General features: G+C 41.5%; 1 protein-coding gene across 3 annotated transcripts; it reads left to right on the top strand.

Annotated features, from left to right (window-relative positions):
• The first annotated feature begins 51 nt into the window (after positions 1-51).
• On the top strand, positions 52-17128 carry anxa6 (annexin A6). Of its 3 annotated transcripts, XM_023284096.3 has the most exons (26): positions 52-224; positions 344-380; positions 1146-1201; positions 3853-3937; positions 4098-4192; positions 4320-4433; positions 4516-4606; positions 4687-4766; positions 4906-4962; positions 6296-6389; positions 6823-6918; positions 7009-7067; positions 7222-7344; positions 7437-7495; positions 7819-7897; positions 8516-8597; positions 8693-8787; positions 8948-9061; positions 11203-11293; positions 11389-11468; positions 11706-11759; positions 11849-11942; positions 12032-12127; positions 12255-12313; positions 12475-12612; positions 16681-17128. In XM_023284096.3, the coding sequence occupies exons 3-26, from the start codon at positions 1199-1201 to the stop codon at positions 16738-16740; spliced, it is 1998 nt and encodes a 665-aa protein (XP_023139864.2). In that variant the 5' UTR covers positions 52-224; positions 344-380; positions 1146-1198; the 3' UTR covers positions 16741-17128. The 3 variants fall into 3 exon arrangements, with proteins under 3 accessions (XP_023139864.2, XP_023139867.2, XP_023139863.2); XM_023284099.3 differs by lacking the exon at positions 344-380 and having other exon boundaries at positions 53-224; positions 12475-12597; XM_023284095.3 differs by lacking the exon at positions 344-380 and having other exon boundaries at positions 53-224.
• Positions 17129-17619: the final 491 nt, after the last annotated feature.

Genomic DNA, 17619 nt, shown 5'->3' with positions numbered 1-17619 from the left:
CACCCCCACGCACACACGCACGCGCTCTTTCTCGCACACGCACACTTTGGAGAAGCTACGGGAGAGAGAGAGAGCTGCAGCTGCTGCGTCACAGAGGACGCGTAACGGTACGGCCCGAGTCTGACCGGTGCGGAGGCAGATAGACCGGGTTAGCGGGGACAGAGAGGGAGACGGCAGGACCACTGGCCTTATCACCCAGCTCCGACACTTCCTGCGCAGAGGAGGTAAACTGCTTTCTGCTGTTGAGACGCTTCTTTTGTCCGATCTGAGCCGGTAAAACATGAGTTGTTCCAGAGACTGCGTCAGGAGAAGTTTGCTGATTTGTCATTTTTAAATGTTCCAGTGACTTGCTGCAGAAACGCACACAGTCCTGAACAGCTGTAAGTGAAATAAGGGTATTTACAGCTTCAAATGTAAGTGAAAATGGTTGATTTAAAGTTGAAATGAGAAAAACAGTGTGTAGACTGAAGTTTATTCTAGTGTGGGGCACAGAGAAGGGTGTGATCTCTGTCTATATAGAGAGGCCCAGTCTCCCCCCACCCAGACCTTGATTCTGACATTAAGTTAAACTGCATGCTATTTTTGGGGAGCTTCCCTCCTGCCTTAAGCAAACAGTACAGGAGAATCAAGCAGTCATTTCTTTTCTGTGCAGAAAAACTGAATGGGTATAAAGTTTATGAAGCAATCTGAGTTTGTAGATATGAATCCATTATTATTCGGTGCAGTGATTCTAAATTCAGAAATGTACCAAGGGGGAAAGTTAGCAGAACTTTTGCTCTGCTGCAGCTGTGAGCCTCTATAAACTGTCTGAATGGCTGCATTATAGGTTAGCAGAATGGAAAATGTGACTAAATACTTTTCCTGGCAGCCAGATTAATGCAAGTTCCATCCACTAATGCACCATATAAGGTGAATATGAGGTCAGACCTATAGAAAGTAGTCTCCCTGTTTCCTTGTTGGTGCTATATTCTTGCTGAGAGTTATTAGTAGGTGTAGCAAACAGCTTTAAGCAGCACACTGAACAGACTACCTCTTGTCTCTGCAACATAATTTCCCAGGAATGACACCTTGGATAGTGCAGGGATGATTTGCATTGCTGCTATCCAGTCCTGCCTCAGCGTTTCTCTCTCTCTCTCTCTCTTTAGGCCTGAAACTATTGATTCCTGAGCAGTGTTGACACACAAGACCAAACATAGACATGGTGAGTAGACAGGACCTCTGTCACCTTGTGTTGTGTAAGTATGGTGAGGACTATATCAAACTGTTCAGAAAGATCTTGTGTCATGTGTGATAGCAGTGGTTTTGTGTGCCACATGAATGAGTGAGGTCATCTGCTGCCACCATGTGAGCCTCAGCATCATAAAGGCAGCAGTGTAGGGTGTCATCGCTACCTGTTCTGCCTGCACATCTGATAGACACACCTGACTGCATCTTTCTTTAGGATTATTTATGACTGGCGGCAGGCATTCAGCTTTATCATAATCTGCATTGAGGTGAAACACACAGTCTTAATTATAACTCTGCTCAGTTCAAACCTTGGCTGCACTCAGTGGAACAGGATTTGGTATAAGAATAGCTTATGATATTAAATCCACTTTACGACAGAATAAATGGGACTAGTTTAGTGTATAGCTCGTTGCTAGGGGCTTGTATTTGTGGTGCTGTTGCTATGTGGGCGAAGCTCTCCAGCTGTCGTGAAGAGTGATGGTAGCTGTTGTGGAGAGGAGGATCTGAGCATGTGCAGTGGCTCCTCAGATGGGTGGAGCATACTTTTTGGCCCACAGCCTCACTGCAGCAATAATCTATATGGCAGCTGCTGCAGTTTACATACCCAGTGCTTTTTTTTTTATTTTCCGCAGTGAATGAAGTGATATCATCACACAGTAGAGCTAAGAGACATAACTGTGATCATTTTAATGCAGTCATTGTGAGTAGAGCCTTCTATGGAGTTGGATTGTCTGGCATTTTTCATTGTATTTGATCTGTTGTATGTCAGACCCCTGCAAAGCCATGCAAGGCGTTGTGTGTGCAACCTGACTCCCTGGCACACACACACACACACACGCACACACACACACACACACACACACACACACACACACACACACACACACACACTGCAGGGTTTACTCTGATCTGTTGGGTTCAAACAGGTGCAAAAAGTCAGCTGTTGTATTGGCAGACTAGGCTGCTCCTCCTCTCCCAGAGTCCCCTCACTGCTCCTTTAACACAATTCAAACTATGCAAGAAAGTGTGTGTCGAACTAATCCACTGTAAGAGATATGCAGTGCAAACCTGTGATCCTGGAAAAGCAAAATGTATTGTAACTCCTACCCTATTAACCTTCAGTTAGGAGGGTTTACATCCACTCTCTTTCTCACCTTTACAAGATAACTGAGGTGAGAAAGAAGTTGTGTGAGATTGCATCTGCAAAGTTACAGCAATGTTCAAGGTGCAGACACTAAGCAGACCCAGTCAGGGGTCTGTTTCTGAATATTTGCAACCTGTAAGCTGCAGTTTTCAGTCAGACATTATAGTCTTACGTTTTAATTTTGGGACTTTTGACTGATTAGAAGAAACACACCGCCAACACGCTAATGCATAGCAAGATTAATGTTGAGAATCTTAGTGTAGTGTGTCAGCATGCTAAGATTTGCTGATGAATTTGCACAGAAATGCTCAAAAATCCAGTCGAGGCAGGTAGGAATGTGTTTAGCTTTGCAATTTTAATTTACACACATGAAAACTGTCACTTGATATTAGTCAGTCTGTCCGTCCGTCCGTCCGTCCATCCGTCCTTCCATCCATTATCTATTAACCGCTTAATCCTCATTAGGGTTGTGGGGGAGCTGGACTCTATCCCAGCTGAATTATGTTGAAGGCAGGGGACACCCTGGACAGGTCACCAGTCTATCACAGGGCTCCTCATGTTAGTGCAGAATGAAATCAAGAAAGTTTCTGCAGTTCATTCTGAAAGGGATGAGAATGTATCAGACAAAACAAAAAAAATGTCAGCATCATGCTGGAGCTGCACAAAAAGTCTCGGAGAAACACAGAAATCATTTAGATTTATCATCTGGGAACCATGAATGTTTGTACCAGTTTTCATAGAAGTAGATCACATTGCCATGCCTAGAGCCGACCTGCTTGTATGGCAAAAAGGAAAATTATACAGCGTGTTAAAGCTATAATAGGGATTGTAGACCATTGTTGTTTCCTCTAACTGTACTTTCCAGCCATTGTTGTTGTTGCTATCACTTCTAGAGTTCCTTGAGATACAACTAGAAGCTTCATCTCACCTTACTTCAGTAGCCACAGTCCAGCTGGCCACTGCCATCACCAGTACGTCACACACTCAGAGTTAAAGTTCCCATATGGTGAAAACTCTTTCTTGTTGTGTTTTGCTTAGCTTTAGAGTTATAAAAACAGCGTGTTCTTCCTTAAGGTGGCAAACCAGCAGCAGCTTATTGGTTTTCAGAGCAATGCTGTCTGTTTAGAATGTCCCTAAAACAAGGGATTGTACAGTCATGGTGAAATGATTTTGAGCTAAAAAACAAGCAAACCCTGAAACCCCTGTGGGGACATGTGAGACTTCCAATAATTTGCTGAACAGAGGCACAATATGGGACATTTAAGATTCATCTCCCCAAATGTCCCAAACACCAACAGATCCTGTTTTAGATGTAGGCTAAAGAGGGATGAATTAAGAGATAACAGCATCATATGTGCTGATCTGTATTTCTAACTGAAGTGTGCAAAGTGTCGTGTCAAACCTCAGATGCAACATCATCTGTACACTTTATTCTTGAATGACCATACCTGAAATGTTAAATTGAACTATTCTCTCTACAGGTGTTCAGAGGCACAATAACAGATGCTCCGGACTTCGATGCCAGCGCTGATGCTGAGACCCTTTATAATGCTATGAAAGGCATCGGTGAGTGTCTCATTCCTGTCATTTTTGGCCCCGGGCGTGTAAAGGTCCTCTTTCATCCTTCCCACTTGTCAGCTTAATAATCACAGAAGGAATTTTGCACAGTTTTGGGTCTGTGTCTGAGATGTCAAAAATGATTTCAACTGTTCCTGGTGTTCCTCAGGTAGCGATAAAGAGGCCATCTTGGACATGGTCACCTCTCGGAGCAATGCACAGAGGCAGGAAATCATTGCAGCATACAAATGCAGCTTTGGAAAGGTATACAAATGTATTTTTCACATCCCATGTCGAAGAAATCATCTGAATATCAAACCATACATTAAACTTTTAGGCGCTCACTTTACGTCCAGTGCATTTTTGCAAATTTACAATGCTCTCTTATCAGGACCTGATTGAGGATCTGAAATATGAGCTCACAGGAAAATTTGAGCGTCTCATTGTCAGTTTGATGCGATCCCGGGCCTACCATGACGCCAAGGAAATCCATGATGCAATCAAAGTAAGACTTCACCTCACACTCACATCTTTTTCACACCAGTCATATTCAGCTATTTCATATTCAACTTTTTTATTTTTTAAAGGGCGCTGGAACAAACGAGAGATGCCTGATTGAAGTCCTGGCGTCCAGAAACAACACACAGATACACGAGATGGTTGCAGCTTACAAGGATGGTAAGTTATTCTGTCACTTCAAGAAAGCAGATGATGTGTTAGCATCTGGCAGCATTTCGCTATGATTGTTGTGTCTGCAGCTTACGGCAGCGACATCGAGGAGGATGTAATCGCCGATACTTCAGGTCACTTTAAGAAGATGCTGGTTGTTTTACTCCAGGTCAGTTCACTGAGGAGTTGATGTTATTAGAAGTGAAGCATCCAGTCAACCATGCAGTGATGCTTGAGCTTCGGTGCCTTTTAAAACACTGACAGATCAGTAGATGTGTTGTTTTCTATTTTTGCTTTGATGGTTTCAGGGGACCAGAGATGAGTCAGGGGTGGTAGATGCAGACCTGGTGGAGCAGGATGCACAGGTGGGTGAGAATCTGAACATTTTATGAGTAATAGAAAAGTATACCATGCTTGGACTTTTTGACATTTTTAAGTGAATTTAAGTGAAACAAGTCATCCAGTGGGGTAGAGTAGCACTTGATTTGGAAAAATAACACATTGGTGACAGCACTGAATGGCCTCATTTCAATACGTCGAGCCTTTATAATACAATATATTATAAAAAGAATCAAAATATGTCTCAAAAAAGTATGAAACCAAATACTGACTGAACTCAAGCAATGCACAATGCAAACATCAACACGCTAACAGATATAGATCTATCATGCAGACATTATATATAATAATATAATATAATAACTACCTTAGTTTTGGATGGTAGCATGCTCAAGTTTTTTTAATCAGGGTTAAACACAAAGTGCAGTTTAGGTTGATGGAAATTTCGTTCATTTTGCAAGCAGGAACAATCTTTCTGGGAAGTTTTTTCAACAGTAGTTGGGATGTTACCGTTCTGGACATTAGTGCACATATGAGATTCTATTTGCAGTGGGTTTTATTCTTATAAACTAGGGTCAATGCAGCATACCCTCAATCCAGTGATAGAGCTTGGATCTCATATGTCACATGTATTTTTAAAAATGATTACTCTGCCAAGGAACGCGGTGGCGTTATGTGACGACCAGTGAATCTGTGAATCTGTCTGTGCGCAACATTACTCAGAAGTGGACTAACGCTTTTCAATGAAATTTTCAGGGAAAGTCAGAAATGACACAAGGACCAAGTGATTAGATTTTGGCAGTGATGCGGCTTATAGTCTGGATCCATGGATTTGTTAAAGATTTCTGTATCATTTCGAGGTAGCGGCATGACGTCACTGTAACCATGACAACAAGTGAACACTACATCAGCTGCCTGCTGACGATCACGTGATTGTGATCCTACTACAAATCCACCATTGAGAACTTATCAGGACTTATCCATTGGAAATTATACAAGAAACAACTGATTAAACTGCGGGGGTGTTTCTGAGTCCCATCAATTCTTGCTGTCCGCTACATGTTTAGGTCACGTGATTCGGTATTCGTACATAACGTTCACATGCATAACACGCCTGCCTCAGCACAAGGTCATTTTGTTTGTGGGTTCATCTATATTAAATGCCCACATTCTATGTGGCCGGGAATTCTGATTATCAATAATTAATTTAAAAAATGCTGCATTTCTACAAAAAATATGCTCCATTTCTGACAATGCCATATGGGGGAAGAACAGCCTTGGCGGAGTACTGCGCTCTCTGACTGCTTTTCTTTGACTGTTTTTGCACTGTACTGCCCATGTTTTCTCTCCACTACGTAGGATCTGTATGCAGCTGGAGAGGAGCAGTGGGGCACCGATGAGGCCAAATTCATCATGATCCTGGGAAACCGCAGCGTCACCCACCTCCACATGGGTGAGCACGTTTCTTTGTCAAATTAACACAACAGTGAGACATTCAAGACATTCCATCTTTTACAGCTGTTATCAGTGTGTAAGTGTAATAACCTTCCCAGTAAAACTCTTTTACTACTTTTTGTTACTGAAACTGATCTTCACAACTGAACTTTGAATAGAGAAAAAGCATTACAGAACAGGAAGAAAAAAAATGTCACTTCTAATACAGTTGGTTTGATAAAGAGTAGACACTTTTGCAGCCTCATCCAACACTGACAGCTCAGTGGTGCTTTGAGTTGAATATCAACATGCTCACAGTGACACAGTGCTGATGTTTAGAGCTTTACAAGGTGAATCATCAGATTATAGTCTGGTAGAATAAAAGAATTGGACAAGATGATTTCCAGAAAAGATGAGATTAATAACAGCGTGAGATGTTGTCCTCTGTTTAGTTTTTGATGCATATGAGAAGATCGCAGAGATGACCATCGAGGACAGCATTAAGAACGAGCTGTCTGGAGACTTTGAGAGGTTGATGCTGGCTGTTGGTAAGAAACAAACTGAAAACAGCACTTAAAAGCAACATAAAGACTGAGAAGTTATTTAACCCACTGTTCTTTGCTGGCATTTTCTCTCAGTCCAGTGCATCAGGAGTGTTCCCATGTTCTTTGCCAAGCGCCTTTACAAGTCAATGAAGGTAAACTTAAGTAGCCATTCAGTGTAATTCAGTGCTATCTGGTATCTGCATTATGACACATTTTCTGTTCTTGCAGTCCAGCTTTTTAAATGATATTTCAAATTTGTGGTTAACTGTATATTGTTGCCTCTCCACATGTCCCCTTTGTCTCCAGGGTCTCGGTACAGCTGACAACACTCTGATCCGGATCATGATTTCTCGCTCTGAAATCGACATGTTGGACATTCGGGAGTGTTTCCGTCTCAGATATGAGAAGTCCCTTTATAACATGATAAAGGTTAGAACAAAGCTAGCACATTTTTCACACATTCATAAATCTTATACAGTCCTCTCTAACGTGGCTTTGTGCACATTATGTGTGTAATCTAGGATGATACGTCAGGGGATTACAAGAGGACTCTGCTTAACCTGTGTGGAGGCGATGATGAGTAAGTTACAGCTGCAGACAAAAGCAGCAACCAGCTGGGGGCGATATAGCACAACTTTTGCAGGAGTTTTTGCTTTCTAAGGAAGTACAAGAGAAGTTTACTGCTTTAACGGGTGAAGCTTGCTGTCATAGTTATTGTGCAGAGACAATTAAAAACTAATAGATAAAGCTGATGTCTGAATATTGCCACAAAATACAGCAAACCTATGTATCAAAGAGTTCATTTTCTAACAGGTTCCTCTTCCTAGATGTGTACAGACGGTGTAGTGCTTGAGGTTTTGGCTTTGCTGAATGTGCTGTCTTGTGTTAAACTGATCGTTACAGCTTAGCTGGAGAGTTCTTCCCTGAAGCTGCTCAGATAGCCTACAAGATGTGGGAATTAAGTGCCATGACCAAAGTGCAGGTTTGGGCCTCATCCACTACCACTGTAGATGTGTCATTGCATGTCTGGCTTGGCAGCACTTTGCATCTCAGTTACCTGCTGGAGCTGCGACGATGTGCCACACATGGTGCTGATAACGCTGCTGTATCTGCACAGTGAAGCCTTTGTCTAACCGTGGATATGATCAGAATACTGAAGTACAAATAGTTTTTGTTATAATGCAGCTTCCACATGGTGCATTATAACACGGAGAGTGAATGTCAAAAAGATCTCAGCATTTTTGTCAACAACGGGCTGTCTCACTAATGCTTCATAAAAGAACTGTTTTTCTGCCTACCAACCTTTTCATTGTTGGTGGTGGCATGAATTCTAACCTCAAGAGGGCACCGCCCCCTCAAATGTCAGGAGATTATTATCAGAAAACTAAGTGTGCTGTTTCAAAATTGTTATCAGCAAAATAATCTTTGAACAACAAACCATTGTATGGAAATTTGCACTTTGCATGCGGACCTCTGTGTTTATTTCTTTAAGCTTACAGATCTGGTATATTTAATTGAAGCTAATTTGTGTGATTTTTGCCACTTCATGTTTGTGTCACTGATTCTCATTCTTCTAATTTTGTGATTTCTGCTTCCTCAGCTAAGGCCATCAGTCCGTCCCGCTCCCGACTTTGACCCTGCTGCTGATGCACAAGCACTGAGGAAAGCTATGAAGGGTTTCGGTACGCAACCCTGAAAACTAAAGCACATTCATACCGCGTGTACAATTTTACAAAACTCATATCTACGAGTGTTATTACCTCTTTCCTAACCACAGGAACGGATGAAGATGCAATCATTGATATTGTTGCACACAGAAGCAACGCCCAGAGGCAAGAGATCAGACAGGCCTTCAAATCCCTACTAGGACGGGTGAGAGAAGTGAAATACTAAAAATAAATCTGAAATAAAAAGATGAACATTGTAACATACAGTATTTCTTATCTTTGTTCATTTTTTGATACACATGCGGATTAAATCTCTTTAGTTATTAAATGTTGCCTAACTCTAACTGCTTTCTGTCGTCTCTCAGGATCTGATGAAGGACCTGAAGTCTGAACTATCAAAGAACTTGGAGAGGCTGATCATCGGGCTCATGTTGACCCCTGCTGAGTTTAACGCCAAAATGATGAGGAAGGCCATGGAGGTAATATAGAAGTTGATACGAAACTTAGACTGATTAGATTTGTTCCTTGAGGGACAGTCTGGTGCTGCAAAGTGATCTGCTGGTACATTTAATTTATACGTGTGGTAAGAACACCCTCCATTAGTTTACTCCACAACATTACATCCATTAACAATTGTCTTATTACAATAAGAAACATTGGTAATAGCATTCAGGCATATGTTACTTTGACGTATGACACCCACCCAAACATTGTTGCAGAGAGAGCAGACTATCTATAGAAGTTGCACTCACTGACAGAGAGTCCAAGATGTTGACTCAACCTCCAAATTTGCCTGATCAAAATCAAAATGTGCATCTGTGAGATGCTCTGGAGGAAGTCTGATCCATGAAAAACTGTTTGGCAGCATGAGACAGGTGGTTTTAACGTTGTGGCCGATCAGTTCAAGCCTCTGATGGTTGATGTTGGGTACAGCAGGTGCACAAATGTAATAGCAATTGCACAGAAAGTGTAACTAACGGTCAGATAATATATATTTCCTCGTATAGCAAACCTCATTCTGAACAGACAAGAATAAAGTGCGAAGTAATGTTTCACAATTTTACACATTTGGAAGCAGTTGGATTTTTAAAATATGTTTATTTGGAGGCATACAGTCAAAGCAGGAACTAAATAGATGACAGCTGTCTGCTCCATATCAAAGTTTTGACAGGTCTTATTTCATTTCAATTTAATTCAATTCAGTTCAGTTCAACTGAATTGAGTTTAATTCAATTTATTTAAATTCAATTCAATTTAGTTTAGTTTAATTCAATTCAATTTATTTCATCCATCCATCCATCCATTATCTATACACCGCTTAATCCTCACTAGGGTCATGGGGGGGCTGGAGTCTATCCCAGCTGACTCAGGTGAAGGCAGGGGACACCCTAGACAGGTCACCAGTCTGTCGCAGGGCTACATACAAAGACAAACAAGCACTCACACATTCACACCTACGGGCAATTTAGAATAATCAATTAACCTCAGCATATTTTTGGACTGTGGGAGGAAGCCGGAGTACCCGGAGAAAACCCACGCATGCACAGGGAGAACATGCAAACTCCATGCAGAAAGATCCCGGGAAAGCCGGGACGCGAACCAGGGACCTTCTCGCTGCAAGGCGAAAGTGCTAACCACTACGCCACTGTGCAGCCCTCAATTTATTTCAATTCAGCTCAATAAAAATACGATTACATTTGTATTTATCTATTTATTTTTATTATTTGACCTTAATTTACCAGGTAACCAGTTCTCATTTGCTAATATGACCTGGCCAATTCAATTCAGATCAATTCAGTTCGCTTTCATTAATCTAGCACCAGTTCACAGCATATGTCAACTCAGGGCACCTGACATAGTAAGATGTCAACCTTTGAACATTTGTAAAGAGAAACCCAACAAATCCAAAGTTGAAGCAAAACCCCCAGGCAGAACCAGGTTCAGGAAGCCTGCTTTGAGTGGTTGGGGTGAGGGGAAAGTGTGACAGACAGAGAACAGACAAACAAAGAACTCTGTGGAGATGGGTGAGGCCGGTAAATGCAGATCAGATACATGTAGTTCCTGATCAGGAGATACCTGCAGAGAGAACAAAATACAAATGACAGCGATAGAAGAAACAAAGCTAGTAGCATGCAATGGTGGCGTATAATCGTATGCAGACAGGAGAGGAGAGGAGATGGAGATGCGAGGTGCTCAGTGGATAATGGGAAGTCCCCCAACAGTCTAGGCCTATAGCAGCACAACTAAGTAAACATAGCATAAAAGTAGAGAGCGTCTGTCTCCTGAACCTGAATCAGTGGTCTGTTAATGGTAAATGCACTGCACTGTTTAACCTTAGCTAGATTCTACATTCGCTCATTCATACACCACAACTTTGGGTTTACTTTATAAGCGAAGCACCAGGAGAAGCTGCAGGTTGAACCTTGTGATCAGTTGACAATCTGGTGTACCATCTTTCTTGATTCACAGATTGTAAAAATAGGCACCAAATATTAAAACGTGGACACTGTCATTTCATAATGAGTGGGTGCAGCTCACATGTAAGCTCTTCTTAGGTGTGTGCTACAGTTCTTGTTTATCTGAACTTCTGTTGTGGCTGTTTTTATGGTGTTTGTTTTAGGGAGCCGGTACAGACGAGCACGCACTGATCGAGATCCTGGTGACCAGGAGCAACGAGGAAATACAAGCCATGAATGCTGCCTATCAGGATGGTGAGTCTGTTACCAAAATAGGACTTTGAAATTTATTTCTTCTCCTGGAAAGTTTCTACAGTACATGCAACGTATCATTTACCCACGCTTTACAGCCTATAAGAAGACTCTGGAGGAAGCCATTCAGTCAGACACATCAGGCCATTTCTGTCGCATCCTTGTTTCTCTCGTGCAGGTAACATTCATCAGCACCATGAGAACTTAGTCTGTGTTTAATTTCCACGCCCACTCACTGGTTGCAGTCTGGTTTGTGCTCTTTGCTGACTGTAGCCGAGAAAGTCTTTTTTTAATCACCTTCATAAGTCTTTTTTTCATGTGTTGACCTACGTTTTAAAAGAACAATGCATGTTGCTGGTTAACCACTGACATATAATAGAACAGAATTTACTTTTACCTTTTTTGCTGAGTTCAGGGTGCAAGAGAGGAGGGTCCTGCCGATGTGGAAAGAGCTAATGCAGACGCTCAGGTGATTTAGTGTGTTCTCCATGATTTTAAAGTGATAAAATATGAAAAAAAAGAATGGATTTTAATGTTTGTTCTTCCTGAACTTATCAGGAACTTGCCGATGCATGCAATGCTGAATCTGATGACATGGAGATGAAGTTCATGAGCATTCTATGCACAAGGAGCTTTCCCCATCTCAGGAAAGGTAGAGATTCAAATAGATCAATTTAGTACAAATCAAGATGCTTGTTTCTTTAATTTAACAACTTGCATTGCGATCTTTACTTTTCACAGTATTCCAGGAGTTTGTCAGATGCACTAACAAGGACATCGAACAGATTATCAAGAAGGAAATGTCAGGAGATGTGAAAAACGCCTTTTATGCGATAGGTAATGACTGTCTTTGACCTGAAGTCTGGTTATATTTTACTTTTAAGTTTGGTACAGTTGAAAATGCTGACAGGATCTTTTGTGTGACTCCTTCTGAGCTCTTTCTTGTTATCTCTTTGCTCTCCAGTTCGCAGTGTGAAGAACCAGCCTTCTTATTTTGCAGACCGTTTGTACAAAGCCATGAAGGTATTTTCTAAGTTTATGCAGTTCATGTCATTGGAGTGGCTACCAGAAGAAATAGTGATATGCTCATGTTGTTGTACTTTGTGTCCTTTCTTTTTCTTAAAAAACAACCCAAACCCTAACCTAAAATGAGAATAAACAGCATTCATTGATCTCCTCTGCAGGGTCTTGGTACAGACGACAGAGCGCTGATCCGAATCATGGTGTCCCGTAGCGAGGTCGACCTTTTCAACATTCGTAAAGAGTTCAAGGAAACACATGACGAGTCCCTCCATGAATTCATCCAGGTAGAAACTATGATTGTAAGTCAGAGTCTTTGTCTACTAACACTCACGGTTGGTTTGTTGTGTTCTCATGTGACCTGTGTGTCTCTACGGAGTTTTTTTTTAAATCTTTGCTGTTTGTGTGCCTCTGTGTGAGCGTGTGTTGCACATCCTCCTGCTGCTGCTGTGGTGGGGCAGCGGCAGCGGAGGGGTTCTTTTTTCTATAGCTTTGTGCGGTGGACTATGGATCTGTGGCTACCGCACAGCTGTTTAGGAATTTCCCCTTGCATGCTTTACTTCCTCTCTACATCTGCCAAGTGATTGGTTGGAAGCCACAGAGACAGGAAGTTCCTAAAAGCAGTTCTATAATAACTTAGAGATGAAATCACCGTCAAGCAAGTAGGGTGCCCTTCACAGAAATATTATCAGATTATGCAACAGATGCAACGATTGCTATATACTGTTTATTCTGAAGTGTGTATATAGCAAAAAAAGAGATTGTCTTGCGTAAGTTTTCAAAGTTGTGTAGTCGAGTTTGAAAAGATGGTGATTTTAATAGCATAACTTTTAGGTTGTCAGTTTTGATTGCAAAAGACATTTTGGATTTGAAATTGTGAAAAAGTTTTGAGATTTGAGAAAAGTGTAATTAATGATTTGATAAATTAATCATTTAAATCAGTTTACAAAAATATTAGTATCACAACTGTACTGGAGCAAACAGATTCTTAAAAAAACTATTTAAAAGAGTATTTTAACATTCCAGGAAATATGTTTATTTAGTTAATCCCAAGACTACACTGTAAATCCATCTATCAGCACCTCTAAAGTCACCAGCAGCAGATTTACAGGTGCTGGTAACTAGATTTTGTTTCATTAAGACAGGGTGGTTTCCCATTGTTTCCAGTTATTATCCATTATGATATTGCATGCTAGTCTTTTTGACTTTTGGTTTTTAATAAAATATACATTTAAAAATCTTGTTTCAAATAATTTTATTCCCATAGCTTCACATAGTAAGATGATGACCTCACTAAATTATGCACTGAGCCCCAACAAATCCAAAGTTTCCTTAGGATTCCCTTTGAACAACCACTTGGCAACATTGCTTTTCAAATATGTGTATATATGCTAGTGGGATTATATATTTGAGCCAGTTTGACAGGGGCCAAATTGTGATGGCTGGACAACTGGGTCAGAGCATCTCCAGAACTGCAGCTCTTGTGGGGTGTTCCCGGTCTGCAGTGGTCAGGATCTATCAAAAGTGGTCCTAGGAAGGAACAGTGGTAAACTGGTGACAGGGTCATGGGCAGCCAAGACTCATTGATGAACGTGGGGGAACGTGGTCCAATCCAAAAGACGAGCTACTGTTGCTGAAATTGCTGAAGAAGTTAACGCTGGTTCTGATAGAAAGGTGTCAGAGTACACAGTGCATCACAGTTTGTTGCTGCATAGAAGGGAAGAAGGCCAGCCAGCAGACGCAGTGTAATGTCTTGGGCAATGTTCTGCTGGGAAACCTTGGGTCCTGCTGTCCATGTGGACAACAACCAGTTTGAGGTGTTGACTTGGCCTCCAAATTCTCCAGATCTTCTCAGTCCAATAGAGCATCTGTGGGATGTGCTGGACAAGCAAGTCCGATCCATGGTAGCCCCACCTCCCAACTTACAGGACTTACAGGATCTGCTGCTAACATCTTGGTGCCAGATACCACAGCACACCTTCAGGGTCTAGTGGAGTCCAGATACCACAGCGCACCTTCAGGGGCCTAGTGGAGTCCAGATACCACAGCACACCTTCAGGGTCTAGTGGAGTCCAGATACCACAGCACACCTTCAGGTCTAGTGGAGTCCAGATACTGCAGCACACCTTCAGGTCTAGTGGAGTCCAGATACTGCAGCACACCTTCAGGGTCTAGTGGAGTCCAGATACCACAGCACACCTTCAGGGGTCTAGTGGAGTCCAGATACCACAGCACACCTTCAGGGTCTAGTGGAGTCCAGATACCACAGCACACCTTCAATGTCTAGTGGAGTCCAGATACCACAGCACACCTTCAGGTCTAGTGGAGTCCAGATACCACAGCACACCTTCAGGTCTAGTGGAGTCCAGATACTGCAGCACACCTTCAGGGTCTAGTGGAGTCCAGATACCACAGCACACCTTCAGGGGTCTAGTGGAGTCCAGATACCACAGCACACCTTCAGGTCTAGTGGAGTCCAGATACCACAGCACACCTTCACGGTCTAGTGGAGTCCAGATACTGCAGCACACCTTCAGGTCTAGTGGAGTCCAGATACTGCAGCACACCTTCAGGGTCTAGTGGAGTCCAGATACCACAGCACACCTTCAGGGGTCTAGTGGAGTCCAGATACCACAGCACACCTTCAGGGTCTAGTGGAGTCCAGATACCACAGCACACCTTCAATGTCTAGTGGAGTCCAGATACCACAGCACACCTTCAGGTCTAGTGGAGTCCAGATACCACAGCACACCTTCAGGTCTAGTGGAGTCCAGATACTGCAGCACACCTTCAGGGTCTAGTGGAGTCCAGATACCACAGCACACCTTCAGGGGTCTAGTGGAGTCCAGATACCACAGCACACCTTCAGGTCTAGTGGAGTCCAGATACCACAGCACACCTTCACGGTCTAGTGGAGTCCAGATACCGCAGCACACCTTCAATGTCTAGTGGAGTCCAGATACCACAGCACACCTTCAGGTCTAGTGGAGTCCAGATACCACAGCACACCTTCAGGTCTAGTGGAGTCCAGATACTGCAGCACACCTTCAGGGTCTAGTGGAGTCCAGATACCACAGCACACCTTCAGGGTCTAGTGGAGTCCAGATACCACAGCACACCTTCAGGGTCTAGTGGAGTCCAGATACTGCAGCACACCTTCAGGGTCTAGTGGAGTCCAGATACCACAGCACACCTTCAGGGTCTAGTGGAGTCCAGATACCGCAGCACACCTTCAGGGGTCTAGTGGAGTCCAGATACCACAGCACACCTTCAGGTCTAGTGGAGTCCAGATACTACAGCACACCTTCAGGGGCCTAGTGGAGTCCATGTATATATATATATATATATATATATATATATATATATATATATATATATATATATATATATATATATATATATATATATATATATATATATATATATATTGGAGTCCAGATACTACAGCACACCTTCAGGGGCCTAGTGGAGTCCATGTATATATATATATATATATATATATATATATATATATATATATATATATATATATATATATATATATATATATATATATATATATATATATATATATATATATATATACATGGACTCCACTAGGCCCCTGAAGGTGTGCTGTAGTATCTGGACTCCAATATATATATATATATATATATATATATATATATATATATATATATATATATATATATATATATATATATATATATATATAGAACAGAAGGTTGGAGGTCCAAACACTAGTCAAGTATATCTACATAATATCCAAGTGGGATATTCAAAAATTGAATTTCACAGTGCTGTTTTTTTTATCTCTCTCTATCTATCTATCTATCTATCTATCTATCTATCTATCTATCTATCTATCTGTATATATATATATATATATATATATATATATATATATATATACACACATATATGTGTGTGTGTGTGTGTGTGTGTGTGTGTGTGTGTGTGTGTGTGTGTGTGTGTGTGTGTGTGTGTTTCAGAATGCATACTGACTGGAAACACAGGGTAACAGAGTCTGACCTGTTCTACATATATAAGTAAATAGGTATAGTTCCCTAAATGAGGAACTATTCCTTTAAGAACACATTGTCTGACATAATCACAATGATGATCGTAAAGTAGAAATCTTTATGGATGTCAGCTGACATTGAGGGTATTTCCACTTCTAACTCCCTTGTCGATTTCAGTTGATTTCTCGGCTTTTGTTCTGCAGTGTTGCTACAATGTGAGCTATGAATGACCTGCTTTCCAGTGTCAACCCTGTGATGACCACACGTCAGCAGACACGAACGTGATGAAAATAGTATTTTCCATTAATTCAAGCTCCTGCTCTGTGTGTGTTTGTTGTCCATGTTCAGGGTGATACCTCAGGAGACTACCGTAAAACCCTGCTGATTCTCTGTGGAGGGGAGGATTAAACCTGTCACGTCCCTGCAGATTTGTTCGCAGACTTCAGTGACCACAAGACAAGCTCGTTCAAAGAGTGAACATGGTGGTGGTTAAAGTCAATATCTGTTGTCAGTGTTCCTAACTGCTGCCACTCCTCAGCCAAACCAAGTGACCTATGACCTCTCAGCCTTGCAAGCCAGGTTTCTGCTCTCACATCTAATCTTCCTGTGTGGCAGGACGGTATCTTTCTTTTTTTTACAGTGTCCTATGTTGTATGAAGATGTTCACGTTAGTGTAGAAGGGGCTTCACATGTGCAGTGTTTATGAGACTAGTAGTGCCTTCAGACTGTAGGCTGTCCAGTCAATACTGTGATTTTTAGGTATCACATATACCTGAATAAAATAAATTAAATCAAACTGTATTGTCTTTTCTTTGTCTTCTCATATAGTAATACATTTTGAAATACTAGGTTTTGTTTATTGCCTATCAACAGACCACAAGTTCTCTTTCTGTACTTTTTTTTTACAGTATGTGAAATGGGTGGGTTCCTGGTTTGCATTTAGCAGGGCAATTAAATGATTAACCATACTGGTAATAGCACTGGGTTGAGCAAAATGGGAACTAAAATACTTAACATCAGGAAACTCCCACTCTAATTCAGTACCTCTTCTGCTTAGCAAAAATATGCAAAAGTGAGCTCATGAAGGTGAACTGATGTAAATAAAGGCTCTAATATCAAAATAAAATCATTTAAAAAAACAGTCCTTTATTGGATAGTAGCTAAGAAATACAATCAATCTTAACACACCAGGCTCCTACTAGGACTTCCAGTCACTTGGATTCTTCATATTAAGAAACACTGCAGAAATTTAACATGACTAAAGAACTATTATACATCAACATATTT

This window comes from Amphiprion ocellaris, chromosome 13, assembly GCF_022539595.1.
Source record: "Amphiprion ocellaris isolate individual 3 ecotype Okinawa chromosome 13, ASM2253959v1, whole genome shotgun sequence".
In the NCBI taxonomy this organism is placed as follows: domain Eukaryota; kingdom Metazoa; phylum Chordata; class Actinopteri; family Pomacentridae; genus Amphiprion; species Amphiprion ocellaris.
Note: the sequence above shows the minus strand (reverse complement) of the source record. Positions and strands in the feature narration are given on the sequence as shown.